The following is a 16,322-nucleotide window of genomic DNA, read 5'->3' as shown; positions in this document are numbered from 1 at the left end:
TAAGTAAATCTTAGCCAAAGTAGCTGAACTTTTACTTCAGCATGTTAGTCGTACTTCTTTCACCTCTACAATATAGTCTCGAAGAAAGGGTCAACATGAGGCTTTGTAACGTGTATAATTTTTATTACATTACAGTCAATCAGAAACAAGATCTCACAATGTGAAACAACTAATTAAACTTTGAGGTTGACTCTGTCGTGGTACTTCTGGTATGGATCATCAAGGTACCAGTTCCTCCTTTTCCAAAAAGAGGTGGTCATTTTATCCAAAAGCTTGCTCTGGGTCTTGTTACAGAGGACATGCTCCCTCAGGCGCTTTCGTCTGGCAGGTTTCTTCTTCCACAGTTTCTTCTTGTAACCAGCCTGTTCGTTGAAAACGTCAGACTGTTAGAATAATGTTTCTAAAGTGAAAAGAGACACGCTGCATTTGACATCCAAAGACTCTTACCTTTCGTCTGATCCAAAGGCCACAGTGCAACCTCATAAACCGGTCAGTTACTGATTTTACAGACTTTCTTTTTCCCTTTTTCACACTGAAGTATGTGAGACTTCTGCTGGGCTGCTGAGTCACATTGGGAAGCAGGGATGATATACTGCAACAACACAGAAACAGTGTAGAAAGGGCACAACAATGGTTAGTCAGTGGTTCAAAAGATTTCTTTTTCGTAACTTAATGGTCACATATTATGCAAAACACAATTTTCAGGCTTTGTAACGGAAACATGTGCTCCTGGCCTGTCCAAAATCCCCCCAAGAATCAGAAAAAAATTAATTCCCCATCCTCTCTTTCTCCCCTTTTCAGAAAATGTGTGCTGAAACAAGCCGTTCTCAGATTTTCCCCTTATTTTGTCATGTGGGGAGTTAGCACTGTCCCCAGTTTCGGTTGGCCCTCCCCGCTTGGAAGAAAGTTCCACCCTCCTCTCCTGATCTGGATATGGGATACTCTGTTTTATTCTGTTAACAAGTGGTTATGATACTATTGAACACTGCATAATGTGAGCTCTTTTACAAACATTGCAGTCATATTTACAGTATGATTTTTTATAATTTTATTCAAAATACCATGGGCTGTATACCCTACAACATCCAATCTTTTCAGCACACATTACCGCATCTATGTGACGTGGCGTCTCTCATCTTCCTCTTAAAAAAGTTCAAAAGCACACATATCTCAAAAGGTTAAGTACTGGGTGCTAAACCAAGAAAAGTCAGTCTCATCTTCCTCTTGACATTTCTCCAGAGATTCTCAGTGGGGTTTAGGTCAGGCCCGTTGGCTGGCCAATCAAACACAGTAAAACACCACGGTCAGCAAACAAGTTTCTGGTGGCTTTGGCTTCACTGTGGGTAGGTGCCAAGTCCTGCTGGAAAAGGAAATCAGTATCTCCATAAATTTCGCAGAAGATGGAAGCATGAAGGACTCTAAAATCTCTGGGTAGACAGCTGACAGTGTTGACTCTAGGCTTGATGAAGCAAAGTGGACCAACAGAAGCAGAAAACATGGCACCCCAAACCATCACTGACTATGGAAACTGAAAACACTGGACTTTAAGCACCTTGAATTCTGGGCCTCACTGATCATCCTCCAGACTCTGGGACCTTGATTTTCAAATGAAATTAAAAATTGACTTTCATCTGTAAATAGGACTTTGGACCATTGAGCAATGGTCCAGGTCTTTTTCTGCTTAGCCAAAGTGAGACACTTATAACATCTGTGGTTGAACTGACACTTGTAGCCCATTTCCTGGATCCATCTGTGTGTGGTGGCTCTTGATCTACTGATTCCAGCTTCAGTCCACTTCTTCTGAAGTTCTTGAATCTGCTTGGTTGACAATCCTGTGAAGGCTGAGATATCCCTGTTGCTTGAGCATCTTTTCTTACACTTTTCCTTTCCAGTCAACTTTGCATGAATACGCTTTGATACAGCCTCTGGGAACAGCCTGCCCTTTCAACAATGAGCCTCTGTGGCTTACCCTCCTTGTGAAGGGTGTCGATAATTGTCCTCTGGACAACAGTCAAGTCAGCGGTCTTCCCCATGACTGCAGTTGGGTGTATTAATATTTTGAGATAGTGGATTTTTTGATTGTCTTGAGCTATAAGCTTTAATTGTCTAGATTAAACTTTTTATGGCGTAAATCTATTATTTATAAAATTTTTCGTTTTTGAAGTAAATAACAGGAAAAAATAACGTTTACAAGATCTTCTGATTTGTTGAGCTGCACCAGTACATCCAGCCCAAAGGTGGTGGTTGGGCTGAGGCTGGGGTTTTCTGAATGTACCTGGATGTTTACATACTTCTGGCGTCGAGTGTATATTGTAATTCGATAACCTTAACATGAGATATAGTAGGGTTGAATTAAGACAGGTGTTTTATAAATACTGTTACTGTATTTGACAGCAGCGTAGCTAAGGCAGGCCTCCTCTCTCCTATCTTACCGCTGTAGGATGTTGTACCGGGGAGTCTGAATCACCGCAGCCCTCAGAGGAGCGCTGACAGCGGCTGTAGCACAACTATGGAGAGGCTGAGGTTTGCTGAAACTGGAGAGCTGACACAGTTGTGGCGTCTTGGCACACACTGTGATGGACAGCGGCCTCAGCAGCCCTGTCAGACAAAAGGACAACTTATAAATAAGACACGGAGACTACAGCACTGTCGCCAGTTAGCTAACGTTAACGAGACAAATTCAAAAACTGACGTTGCAAGCGCAAAACCTTACTCAAATATTTGTTTGCGAAATTAAATGGATAGACTGCTAAATATTTACATTTGAGTCAAGAGTAATTTAGATATATGAATTTAAAATTGTTGGTACACACCAGACATTCTCCTTGCCAGGGCGGCCGCCATGTTTTCCTGTGACGTAAGTACGGAGTCCTGCATGGACAGACTTAATTTTTGTCTCGTTCAAACGTTGAACCTCAACGGTACATTATCGCCACCTAGCAGCTTTTACGGGCCTGTAAACCCATTCCTATCTAAAAATATTTTTCATGTTTTTGTTTTTGTTTTTTTTTTTAAACAATATCATTTTAATTTTTCCTTTTTTAATGTACCAAAAGGCGTGGAAAGCACTGCTTTGCGGTACCCGTGAGCTACCTTAAATGTTTCTTTATCTCTTTTTAGAGATTGTAATATTGTCTGATCTTAAGTCTACCTCGATTAGCATGTGAATTCATATTTCAAATGTAACACTTGAACCTTAAAATATAGATAAAGATTATGCCTGTTTTAAATCACACAGCAGGGACAAATAGAACGTGCTTTACATCTTCAATCTTAGTGTTAAAATTGGCCTACTATTTACATAATTCTACATCAATAATAACAATCATCAAGCACAATATTAAATCACATAAAACTCATCAAAAGCCATTCTGGCTGGACAGTGCGTTTACTTTTGATTCTGAGTATTTTGCACCCATCTGAGTAAAATTTGAAAGCAGAAGTTCAATTGTTAAAGAGTAGTGTTTTTCAAAGTGAGGCTCCTGGCCTCATGGGGGGCCAGCAGGAGGTGCCAGTGGGTCTACAGGAAACTTAAGATAATCCACACCATAACATATCAAATGTCCTCTCAAGACAGAAAAAATGTCTTGGACGGTTGATTCTTGTGAAGACAGAAATGCCTGACAGGATTATTGATTGTAAATAAAAATATGATAGATATGAGATTTGATATTTGGCTGTTAATGTCCAAAAATGTTTACATTTTTTTTAAAGAGAGGGGTCTCCTGCAGTGGCTAAAACCAGATGAGGTTTCTTGGCATGTCAAGGTTTGGAGACCCTTGTCACAGAGTATTCTACATAGTGAAATCATCACTTTTAAATAGAAAAACAGCTTGGCCACAAAGCATTAGCTGCCTAGTTAGCATTTATCCACCTATTGGAGTGATATAACTTCTCTTCACAGTCAGCCTTTGTCCCTCTTATAGCTATATCCACCCTTCACTGACACAGTTAAAACTTTGAAACTTGTTTATCTGATGTGAGATCTGCGATTGGTCACAGTCTCCTTCATAGATGTTTACACGAGGTGGAAATAATTGTTTACTTTTGTGGAATTTAACCAGAGTTCTGTTGACATCTATCTTCCCTGCAGTCTGGTAAATATTTACACTTTAACTGCAGAAAATACAAAAAAGCATCTTTAATATAAACAGCATACACCGGCTATTATGTCCAGAATTGTATTAAAATACATGCAGTGCCTGTAAAAAGTATTGACCACCTTAGATGTTTTACCCTGTCATTTATTTTATACATTGATCATGCTCAGTACAACTTGGCTTTTATGACAAAAAATACAACAAAAAAACCCACTTTAATGTCAAGGTGAAAACAGATTTCTACAAAATAATATTAATTGAAAACAAATATGTGATGTAAAATAACTGTCTGCATAAATACCCCCCCCCCCCTTAAAGTGGCTGAGCTAATTCGACAGAAATATAGATATATTTTTATGCAGTCACTTATTTTACATTACAGATTTTTATTTGTCATTACTTTGTAGAAATCTGTTTTCACTTTGATATTAAAAAAACAAGTATTAAGTTATATCAAGTTATACTGACCATGATTTAAAAAAATATAATGAAAAGGATAAAACATCCAATTGGGTGAATACTCTTTATATGCAAAATGTCAATGAAGCAGTCCCAAAATAACTGAACTCAAAGTTCAAAATGCTACTAACAAGTAGTAATTTTCGTGTGCAAATGAAACGAATTGATTAACCTCAGCCATGTTATTAATATCTTTTATCTTTTATCCTTAATGTGTGTCAGGTCTTGCTAGATAAAAGAGAACTGACATGCACTTTCCTGGCCTGGCAATCTAAATGATAAGGAGGAATTAAATAGCCTGTTGCTAATGTTTTGATCTCACAGATATCCAAATTTTAGGTTTGCATTCAAATGAGCACAAAGAATAAGGATTACATAATTAATCATTTTTATTTCTTTTCCTTTAAAACATACAAATATAATTTTTTAAAAAAGCAGATGAAAAACATTAAAGCACATGTACCTATGTGACTACAGACGACACAGCACTGTAATCAAACATATTAAATAAACACAAGATATCACCCATACTTCACACCTCTTTGTCCTGTGGAGTCTCAGGAGTTAATTGAAGCACCCACGGGTCTACAGAGACATGAGTGCAAAGTAAATCAATTACTTCTGTTTTAAAAAAGTGCTTTTCATAAGAGAGAAGTTCCCACCCAGTCTCAGCACACATCCCAGCATACATACCTCTCTTAATCCAATAACCTACTTTACTAAAGGAGAGTGTTCATCTCTGAGTGGAACATCTGTTCCAGTGTCAGACTACAACAAGTCAAAAAGCAGTAAACGTCCATCTTTCAATAATATTTTCAAATGTACCAAATAAAAAGTCTTCTTCTATAAGTTCTTTAGTTAAAATCCATTTGGAAATTTCAGTAGTATTTTCATAGGTTTAAGAAAGCTCAATAAATGTCCTTTGGTTCACCAGCCAGCATACACAGGCTCTGCATCACAGGGGATCCCGTAGTATCGACCCTGAGGTCGCTCTTTGCGTAGTAATGGAGCTCGAGCTACATTCAGCTCTCTGTCAGTGTCTTTCCGTCGACGGAGTACCATTAAAATGATAAAGAGTAGGGCCACTGTAGGGAGAGAAGAAAACACATAAAGATCAGATGAGAAATTACAACATAATCACACAATGGATGCATTGCCAAGAGGACATGACTCTTATTTCATGTAATTATGTCCTGTTTGTGTATAACTGGAATTCAGTTTGAATAACATTTTGTACAGTTAAAGCCCAAAACGACCAAAAGTGTTCATTAACAGTCTGTCTGTAAATAGTGGACTGCATTATGGGCTTTAATATACAATAATCAAATCTGATCAGTAAGACTTTGTCTATAGCCGACTGATCATCAACTATATGCAAAAACCATTGTAACAAAAACATTTCAATAACAAACAGGCTTACATGAGCCTTGGGTTTTATCTCTTTAAGTTACTGTGAATCCCTTGATGCTGGCCTATAAGTCACAGTCTGTTTTTGAAATCTCTCAAAGGGGAAAAAAATTTTGAACTGTCCTCTCGTATGATGCTTTCCATTTCATGCAGCTGTGTCGCTCTTTTAGAGCCGTCTGTTTTTGCTGATGGAGTAAGAGTTCACACATTTACTATCTACCTGCTGCCTACCAGCTGTTATCCCTTCTGAGCAGTGTTTCCAGTCAAACCAGCTCTCCACAAGGTTTAGTTTACATTACAGTATACTCCCTGCTTTCTTTAAATGCACAGTTACAACCTTATGAGGGAGAAAAGCGGTTAAAAAGTTGTGCCAAACCCTCCACAGTCTGGTCTGTGGCGATATGTATTCAAGCATGTTGAGTGAAGTGGCTGCTTGAAATACACAATGAATGAGGATGAACTTTCAACCACGTAAGGTCTCGTACAGTGTGTGACAGTTAACCTTGCAAAGCAGATGGCTTGGCCAGATTCCATCTGTCATCAGGCAGATCCATCTTGCAAGGCTCCAGACTGAAACAATTGTGCTGTGCCAGGCCTGAGAAGGCACCTGACCAATCAGCATCATTTTAGGAGAACAAGACAGTAGTTATGTGCGGGGTTTGGATACACTGGAAACCGATAGCAGATGTAGCAATAGTGTAGTGTAGTTTTAGCAGAACTGGACCACATCATTATTAAATAAAGAGCAAAGAACATCATGATGGAAAAGATGTTTTCACTTTTCTCCCAAACTGCTTCGACGTGTTTACGATAGTTACAGTTGGAGTTAAGTTGTATCGTAAGCTGGCATATACAATGGCTGTTGCCAGTGTAGTGATTAGCTCAGATGTAGCCACAGTATAGCAGCAGTTCCCGAATTAAAGTAAACTATATCCATGCAGTCTATCTGGCGTGATAAGTTATGTGACAGTAGCAGCTGCATGCACTTGCAGTAATGATGTTACATGTCTCAGCACTTTATACTAGAATTTAAGTCGCTCTGGTACAGAAACTGCAGCTGACCTAAAGATGAAAAGATAAGCATTAAAAGTACAGCTTTTACACCCCACCATGAAGGCATATAAAGCAAAAAACTGTATATCTTTTGCATCACTGTTGCCTATTCTATAAATATCTGTAATATAAAGTGCTCCAAAAAGATTGCCCTGACAACTTAACTCACTGTATCACTACTTCATGACTCCTCACAGCTGTGCTTTTGGTGTAAATGAGGGCAACATTAGCAGAAGATAACTGGATAAAGTAAAAGTTGACAGCAGGATAAAAGAAGATGGCATGTTGAAAAGCAGAGAAACAGTGTTGAGAGATTAAGTGTGATAAAAGTGAAATTGATGCTAAACTGCAGCTTATAAGTACATGAATCCTGCACTTTACTGTTTAATGATCATTTTTTGTTCTTACGTTAATAAAATGTCTTGATGTATATGATTGTCTTATGATAAATCAATGATTGCAAAATTGCATTGTAATATTAGCATGGGCTATGTTAAGCATATTGAATCTCATTGTGATTCCCACTTGTACTTCTTATGCCTACATAAATTGGCTTATAAAATTAGTGGTAAAAATGCATATTATAATTTTAAATAATTCTGGCAAACAAATAAATAAACATAACTCATAAAGTATGTTTTATATAGTAAATATTTCCATGCCATAGTTGTTTCTGCTCTGACGACTGCAACTCTGTGTTTTCTGAATCTTCCTTGCATGTTTAATTTTCTCATATTTGCCGAGTTTATTTTATGACTGTAATAAAATCTGTCCCCACAAACTAACTGGCATGTCTAATGTCTTCTTATGGGATCTATAACCACATCAGACACAAGCTATTAAATAAAGGCAATGTTTGTGTGTAATTAGATCCCATAAAAGAGTGACACTGCAGCTGATAGTGTGTCCACTTCAAAGGAAATCCATTTGAAGAAGCTTAACTGAGTCACAAGCATCGGCATGGTGTCCAATAAAAGCTTAATGCATTACCAAGTTACACACTCAGAATTATGAGGAAAAAAATGGTTGCATTTGGCTGTTTCTAGAAAAACAAAGCGATAATTTTGTGTCCTCTAGCACCGTTACTCACCTCCTCCACTTATAACTAACAGAGCAATGGTGACAGGAGCCAGTTCACACGTGTCCCCCACTTTACGGAAGAAAGTTTCCATGCAGTATCCTGGAGCAAGGCTTCCCGCTGGACAGAAAGCATCATTCGGACACCTAATGGGGCTCACATCTGGACTCTGAGGGAGAAAAAACATAGAACACACTAAGCATTTACAACACAAACACAGGTACTTTGTCTCTGAAGAGTTTGTAGAGTGTAGTGCTCACGGGGCAGTAGTGATTCTCCGGACACACATCGCAGCTCTCCTTGCCCCAATGGATTTGGAAGAAGCCGCTGCCGCAGATTTGACAAATTTTCTGATTGGGTGCCTTGTACATGCCTGGTGAAAAGAATACCTCAGCTCAGTGGATATTCCTCTTATCTTTAATTCGCTCCTATACTCACAAATGTCATTATTAATCACCTGGCCGACATGGTGTGCAGACTTGAGTGGCGGTTTGTAGTGCTTCTGTTCCTCCAGGGCACGCCTCACATGCATGACAACCAGAGGTGCTGTCAGAGAGACAAACACGTGTTTAGGACTGTTAATAGACAACCTAGCATTGATTTCATGACTGCCAAAAACAACATAGAGGTAGTTTTGAAACATATCTTTGCTTATTGAGCTCAAAGCTGCTGTTGCCAAAGTGCAAAAAAGGTATGGGAAACATTTTTTTGTAATCCTGTGATTTCAAACAGCAAGCGAAGATAGTCATTATAATATACAGCTTTGACAGATGTCACTTTTAACATTTAAAGCCAAATTAAGATATAAATCTACCAGTCAATGGATAAAGGGTGGCTTCAATGAGTCAAAGAAGATATAAATGTGCAGAATTGTTCTGCAGTTGATAATCATACATTTACTTGTAGTAATTCTTAGCTTGATCAAAATTATTTGACACAGTTAAACATGACATTTCCTTAAAAAGTAAATATGGTTATCTCACTATCGCATACAAATGTTTTAAGAATCTTTTGATAGAACTCAGTTTGTTTGTGTTAATGACTGCTATTCAAGCAAAGCCAGGCCACTGTGTGGGGTTCTACAGGGGTCCGTCCTGGGACCATTACTATTTCTGATCTATACTAACAACCTGTCCAGTGACTCAAATATTGCTTGACCACTTATGAGTGCAACTTGAGTTATCTACACTTGTCTGTTTAGTACAATTCTTTTATTATTCTTTTAATTGTGTAAAATAGAAAGTAAAACTAAACCTTATCAACTTATCCTTTGTTCAACGCCTACCTAAGGTTGTGAGCTTTTTAGAAAATTCCCTGTAATAGATGAAAAAATCTTCTTCTGTGTCCATGGTTCTCCATTGGTGGGTTGGGACCCTAGAGTGGGTCATGGAGCTGTTTTCAGCAAGAAGTCCATTATGTATTGAAGCCCTTAGCGGGCATAGATCCATGTTTTATTTTACCCTGTTTTTAGATATAAAGAATATATTTTTTCTAGAGGTTTGAAGTTATTTGTATCATTATCTTAGGATAATAAAGGTGATAATATCTTAATGTCTCAAAATCTGTAGAAAACAAGCTTAAAAAAAAAAAAAAAAGCATATGTTATACATGTCTAGAGGCTGCACGGCGCTGCAAGGGTTAGCGCTGTTGCCTCACAGCAAGGAGGTCCCTGGTTCGCTTCCCGGTCAAGGTCTTTCTGTGCGGAGTTTGCATATTCTTCCCGTGCATGCGTGGGTTCTCTCCGGGTATTCCGGCTTCCTCCCACCACCAAAAACATGCTCATTAGGTTGGCCATAGATGTGAGTGCCTCTCGCCCAATGACACCTGGGATAGGCTCCAGCCCAAGTGAGAGCCACTTCTCTATATGGACAAAAGTATTCTGTCTCCTGATCATTACAATCATTACCCTTCTTGGAGGCTTTCCACATGATTTTGGAGTGTTTCTGTGGGAGTCTGTGCCCATTCATTCTGTAAAGCATTTATGAGGTTAGGTACTGATCTTGGACGATAAAGCCTGGCTTGAAATCTCCACTCCACTTCATCCTAAAGGTGCTCAATGGGCTTGAGGTCAGGGTTCTCTGCAGGCCAGGCAAGTTCTTCCACACCAAACTCATTAGCCATGTCTATATAGTCCTTGCTTGCACTGGGGCACCATCATGTTGGAATGTTCCCCAAACTGTCAAGAGGGTCTGGCTGCAGACCTCGACAAAACCTCTACGCTGGGGTGTTCAGCTGGAGACCCCTACACTGGGGCGGACCTCTACACTAGGGCGTGCAGCGTGTTAGATGTTGTTAGCATGAGTACACCGCTGTGCTTACTAGACCTTAGCATAGCCCTGTACGCTGGGGTATGCAGCAGCAGACCCTGACCCATACGCTGGGGGTGTAGGGGTCTACGCTATTAAAAACCAAGTGCTTCGGTTTAGGCAAGTTCAGAACTCTTCAGCTATGGAATCAGCAGAGCGTTGGTGACTTTTACACATCATGCACCTTAGCAGGTCACAAATATTTGCAAATAAAGCCTGCATGGCTAGGTGCTTGATTTTATACTCCTGTGGCAATGGGTCTGATTGAAACACCTGAATTCAGTAATCAACAGATACTTTTGTCCATTTAGAGTATGTGGAAGCAGCTCAGACCGAAAATCAAGAAATTAGAAATGGTCATCTCCCTCCTAAATCATCAAACCGTTTGTGTATTTATATCCACCGGAACACGGTCATGCATGCCACTTAAAATTTCATAAAGTTATCAAAGCAGACTGTGTAACTGGTCTTGAATGTACTGGTGCAGCTGTGCCTACAAACAAGAGCCATGGGATGGAAAAATGAAAGCATGTGATGTTAGATCTAATGTTAGATAAGGGATTTTTTTAAACAGAAGGATTTTTATGAAAGTCTTACACTGTTTCCTGTCAGAAAACAGCAAAGAAGAACAGAAACCGGGTGACACTAAAGTACAGCTTACTTGCAGAACGTTCCCAGCTCACAGGGCGTACATGAAGTGGAGCTCTGCAGCGATGAATAGAAGCCTGAGAGCAACATACAAAAAATAACCAAACTAATTATATTCATTTGCAAGCTGACATTCTTTCATAATTGATCTAGTGAGGATAGTCTAATCATGCAAATCTAATTTCTCACAACAAGCATGACTCTGTTTATGTATGAAAGATGCTGATTTCTTGGAGTAGTTATGGTTTAAAAGCTAAATGAACACACCTGGAGAACAACTCGTGCAACTTTCTCCCCCAGTGTTATTGTTGAAGGATCCAGGAGGACAGGCGTGGCACAAAGGACTTCCAGTGAAACTATACAGTGGTGTTACAGACATACTAGTGAATGACACAGTTGATCTTTTAGGAGTAAAAATGATTTGTTGGGGAAAAGTTTGAGTTCTTACTTTGTGTAAAAGCCCCGGCTGCAAGGCAGACACTGCAGCTGTCCTGCAAGTGGCTGATAGAAACCTGTTGTACATGGCAAGCAAGCTCCAGGAAACAGACATAGCCCAGGTTGAGCACAGCATATACACATCAGAGTGTCTGAGAGGGAATAAGGACCCGTTTGTTAGCTTTGACTTTGTCTGTTCATATTGTCTGAACCACTTTGTACACTTAGGGGTTGTGGACATAGGACAAAGATCTAATCACATTATAATAGTGTCTTAAGAGACTTGCAAAAAGGTCATTGACTCACTGTTGTCGTACCGCGATCCCGGTGCACAGGCCTCACAAGTGGAAGTGTTGAATGCAAAGCAGCCCGAGGTTGTGCTGCTAAGGATCACGGGAGTTAGAGTCAGACTGGTCACATTCTCAGTGAGAGTTGTGCTAATCACAGCAGGGGTGAGTGTGGTCTGGCTCAGCACCATGCCTGCAAGAAAAAGTCGATGTATTCAGGTTTCAGTGCAAAACTTGCTCCCTTTTTCTACAGGTAAATCAATGATTGGACTTGTACTGCTAGTACTGGTGATTAAAGACTTTGAGTATGACTCTTAGTGGTACTGTTGGTCTCCAGGGTTCACTGGCTCTGCCTCTACTTAGGCTGTTTTTGCTCCTATTTTCACATAGTGAGCATGAAGCATGATGATTCAGTATTTTGTATTCAGTATTTAGCAGCTGCACCTTTGACTGCATTCATAGCGCTGAGTCTGTGTGGATAGGTCTCAACCAGGCTTGCACATCTGGACACTGCAATTTTACTCCATTCTTCTTTGCAAAACTGTCCAAGCTCTGTCAGGTTGTGTGGGGATCAGGCGTGAACAGCCCTTTTCAAGTCCAGCCATAGTCCAGGGCCGGCTGCCAAGAAGCATCCCCACAGCATGATGCTTCCACCACCATTCTTCACAGTGGGGATGGTGTGTTTGTGGTGATGTGCAGTTTTTAGTGTCCGCCAAACAATGATGTCTTGTCTGATTACCAAAAAGCAGCATTTTGGTCTCATCAGACCATAAAAACTTCCACATGACCATGGTGTCTCCCTTGTGTCTTTCCCTCTAGTCCCTTTTGTCTCCCTCTAGTCCAGCTTTCAATAACATTTTTCTCTGAGTTGCTTTGAGTGTTCTTTTGTCTTTATGGTGTAATAGTAGCCAGGAAATCAGTGACTGAACCTTCCAGACACATCCACTGCACTCAGGTGATTCCCATTTCACTAATTGTGAGATTACTAGCACCAATTGGCTGGACATCTGTTGAATTAGGTCAGTCACTTTAAAGGGGGTGAATATTTATGCAATCATTTATTTACCTGACATATTTTTAATTAACTGACTTTATTTTGTAGAAATCTGTTTTCACTTTGACATAAAAGAGAATTTTTTAATTTGGTGTTTTTTTTGCAATTGATTTATAAAATCAATAAAAGGGTAAAACATCCAAGAAGGTGAATACTTTTATAAGGCAGTGCATATCTATGTGGCCATGCATATGAGGCGCCGTAAGACACTTACATGGAGATGTTACAGAAATGCTTATATTGACATTATACACGGAATGCAGACTTGTAAGAAAACATAACATTAAAGCTCCTGTGAGGAACTTTGGCTTTGTGGCAGCCTACTTGGACAGAGAAATACTACAGTCAAACATATCACATATTGATATGTTTGTCATGGAAAAATGTCAAAAGACTGCAAGGTTATGGAAGCATAATGTTACTGGCTTCATCAGACAGCTACCCTGGAGCAACAGTTTTCGAGCATTTAAAAACAACAATATAAAATAATGAAACTAGTCACTGATGTTATCATTTGTTTTTATAGGTCATTCACATACATCAATATCAATAACAGCCTGTTTTAGAACCAGCTAAAAACTCCTCACAGGAGCAATCGTAAAGAAACATGGATAATATAATAGCAATGATTACATCTTTGGCAAAATGATTCCTAACAAAGCCACATTTAGAAGCTAAATTCAGATTCAAAACATAAACAACGTAAGAAAATATCTTCCACAGATGATGATATTACTCCTGGGATAAAACCAGGCTTAACCCGTCCTTTAGAAAACAATCCTACATTGTAAGATTTCCTAATGTTTGTTGTAAATAAATCTGAACTTTGTATCTGACTACAAATGAAAGAGTTAGGAAAAGAAGTGATTTGCGGTGTTCTTCCCTCCATGTCCAATCTCTTTATCAGATGTTAACTAAACACAAATGTAAAAAATTAACTTGAATCAATGCACAAGTGGAAAAAAAAACAACTTTGAGCCACAAACTTAGCAAATTCCTCTTTTGTCCACAACACAGGAAAGAACATATCACACTTAAGCATTATCTGATTTTATGTAAATGTGATCATTATAACCTCTCTACTGGAAGGTGGGAAACAGCATTGATATTTTTTCTGGTTCTTCGTAGTCAACAACTTTCCTGAGTGGATTCATCCTAAATTAATAAATGTGGATCCGGCCTTGTGAAAATGCTCTAGTGCAAAACAGCCCAAAAAGCTGCTATTGTAGTGGACAGCTATCCACCCTCAGTCATGATTATTATTGCCTCATAAAAACAGCATCTTTTCTTCAATCAGCTGTGTTATCAGGACATTTCTAACACCTTAAGTATATCCCTGGACATTGCTAACCACTAAGAAGGTGGGGGTAGTTTACACATAACAGTAAAACAGAGGCTATATTGTGGTAGTAATCACATTAGCCATGTGCTTAAGTGCTTTCTTGAAAAAGAGCCATCCTCCTCGTGAGGTGCAATTATACAGAAATGGGGTCATGTGATTATTCTGCTTGAGTCTGCTCTGGTTTGGACAACATTTCTCTCTCAGTTTTTTTCTCCCCCTTTTTTGGACATGAGTCTGCAGTGTTAAAGTGGCAGAAAGAAATGCTGTAATCCTGAGAGTTTGCAAGGGTGAGGTTTAAACGTCAGCACATAAATCCCTATAAAGAGATTATAGTAATACCACAACAACATACCATAAAGTTAAGTTACATCAGGATGATAAGAGCAGCATAGGAACAAAGTATGTTGCATTCACCCTGAGAACATCATAGAGGGAAAGTTTCTGATGAAGTCTGGTTAAAAGGGGTCAGAGAGAGGTCTTCACATAATTTAATACTCATTTTAAAGAACTTTAATGTTTTGTTCACTCCACAGAAGTTAACAAACATCGTTCATTAGCCTATAATGAGCCATAGCAGACTAAAACACACGTTAAACTGTGTTATGCAAACTATTACACCTTAATAACACCATACTCCGATTTTAGCACTACAGTAGTCTAAACTTACCTAATAAATAAGCGGCGCATATCGCAGGTAGAAGTCCCCGGCGGGCCATCCTCCTCAGATTATCGAGTACTTCCACCAAACAGTGTCCGGCTACAGCATCTCATCCCTGACAAGTGGTCGACTTGTCCTTGTTTTTCACGGAGGACGTCAGTGACGCTCGCTCGAAGTGGGATCAGGTCCTCTCATCAGTATCATATGACAAAATACACATCATGTGATTTTGCTTTAGAGGGAAAAACGGAGAAAAATGGGCTGGATTCAGGCACAGATGTTGTTGTTGCGTGGGACGGCCTGCAGGGGCGCTACGGCGTCTGGTAGAGGTCAAATAAAATACAATCTGCATCTACTAAACACGTATTCTGGGTGAATATGAGTGAATATGACTTAATTTTTTGTTGATTTGTTTTCTTGATCAGTCATCACTTTTTTTTACAAAAATATGTGAATGTAATATTATGATATATAATGTAATACGTAATGAAATGTAATAGACCATTTAATAAGTACGATTTTATATTGAAGTTAGGAAGTTGGGCTTCGTTTAACCGTATAGGCTACAAATAAACAAACATACACAAATAAAAACATAAAACCCTTAATTTAAAGAATCAGAGAAAAACACCTTTCTGCAGTAGTCTCTTGGTTCTTTAGAGAGTTGTATGTACAATAAATAGGAAGAAAATAAATTGTAGTATTACAATTATTCAATAAGAAGAAGAATCTAAACTCAAGGGTAAATGAAAGTAATAAAATCAATGTATTTTGACTGAGTTTTTAAAAAATTTATCAACGGTGCATTTTTTATGTTGCATCCTGATGAGAGAGGCCCTGTGCTCCAAAGGGCCTCATCATATAGTCATTACATGGGAGCAGTGTTCATTTTGGCAGCTATTTTTAAATTTTGTCTGAGTTTCAGTCTTTAAATGGCATGCATTTTAGCTTTAGTCACATTTTAGTAATTTCTTTCCTTTTATTTTTAGTCCAGTTTTAGTCAATGAAAACTCAAAAACATTTTAGTCTAGTTTTAGTCCATAAAAAGTCCCCACGTTTTAGTCTTAACCTTTAGTCCAGGCATTTATTTTCTTGCCCAAATCTGGTACCAAATCATGGTAGTGTGTTCTATGCACCCTGCCAAACCTGGGGTCCCTGCTTTCTACAGCTGAGATGAAGAATAGATACAAATGCATTGTTTTTGACAGATTTACTCACGGTGGAGAAATATCAGGAATTTTTAATATCTGACAAAAACTACATTACATTTTAGTCTAGTTTTAGTCATCTTGATGAAAACTAAACTTAGTTTTGGTCAGTTTTAGCCATCACAGATCTTTATTTGTTAGTTATAGTCTAGTTTTTTCATGGAAAAAAAGGCTGTCGACGAATAGTTCTAGTCATAGTTTCAATTGACGAAATTAACACTGCATGGGAGCATTAAAATGAGCATTCAGTATAAGGGAATACATCTAAACACTACTTTTAATATTTA

General features: G+C 38.8%; 2 protein-coding genes across 2 annotated transcripts; both read right to left on the bottom strand.

Moving 5' to 3' along the window:
* Positions 1 to 106: 106 nt before the first annotated feature.
* mrpl35 (mitochondrial ribosomal protein L35) lies at positions 107 to 2,889 on the bottom strand. The gene is made up of 4 exons (XM_041812907.1): positions 2,814 to 2,889; positions 2,433 to 2,598; positions 448 to 592; positions 107 to 362 (listed from the first exon to the last, which is right to left on the bottom strand). Exons 1-4 carry the CDS (start codon positions 2,875 to 2,877, stop codon positions 174 to 176), a joined length of 564 nt encoding a protein of 187 aa, XP_041668841.1. The 5' UTR covers positions 2,878 to 2,889; the 3' UTR covers positions 107 to 173.
* A 2,056-nt stretch (positions 2,890 to 4,945) lies between these two features.
* si:dkey-21a6.5 (laminin subunit gamma-2) lies at positions 4,946 to 15,017 on the bottom strand. Its single transcript, XM_041811942.1, has 9 exons — positions 14,837 to 15,017; positions 11,793 to 11,966; positions 11,500 to 11,638; positions 11,319 to 11,407; positions 11,065 to 11,128; positions 8,555 to 8,643; positions 8,358 to 8,470; positions 8,110 to 8,266; positions 4,946 to 5,644 (listed from the first exon to the last, which is right to left on the bottom strand). Exons 1-9 carry the CDS (start codon positions 14,883 to 14,885, stop codon positions 5,487 to 5,489), a joined length of 1,032 nt encoding a protein of 343 aa, XP_041667876.1. The 5' UTR covers positions 14,886 to 15,017; the 3' UTR covers positions 4,946 to 5,486.
* Positions 15,018 to 16,322: the final 1,305 nt, after the last annotated feature.

This window comes from Cheilinus undulatus, linkage group 18 (genome assembly GCF_018320785.1).
Source record: "Cheilinus undulatus linkage group 18, ASM1832078v1, whole genome shotgun sequence".
NCBI classification, from domain to species: domain Eukaryota; kingdom Metazoa; phylum Chordata; class Actinopteri; order Labriformes; family Labridae; genus Cheilinus; species Cheilinus undulatus.
This window is presented reverse-complemented; position numbering and strand designations above follow the sequence as displayed.

What these genes read in the sequence shown, in the direction of transcription:
- mrpl35 (XM_041812907.1), bottom strand. Translation starts at nt 2,877, where the DNA reads ATGCAGGACTCCGTACTTACGTCACAGGAAAACATGGCGGCCGCCCTG. An exon ending in CCTGGCAAGGAGAATGTCTG is followed by an intron (nt 2,599 to 2,813) that starts GTGTGTACCAAC and finishes TTTGTCTGACAG; the next exon opens with GGCTGCTGAGGCCGCTGTCC. An exon ending in CGGTACAACATCCTACAGCG is followed by an intron (nt 593 to 2,432) that starts GTAAGATAGGAG and finishes GTGTTGTTGCAG; the next exon opens with TATATCATCCCTGCTTCCCA.
- si:dkey-21a6.5 (XM_041811942.1), bottom strand. Translation starts at nt 14,885, where the DNA reads ATGGCCCGCCGGGGACTTCTACCTGCGATATGCGCCGCTTATTTATTA. An exon ending in CTGCACACCATGTCGGCCAG is followed by an intron (nt 8,471 to 8,554) that starts GTGATTAATAAT and finishes TCTTTTCACCAG; the next exon opens with GCATGTACAAGGCACCCAAT. An exon ending in CGGAGAATCACTACTGCCCC is followed by an intron (nt 8,267 to 8,357) that starts GTGAGCACTACA and finishes TTTCTCCCTCAG; the next exon opens with AGTCCAGATGTGAGCCCCAT.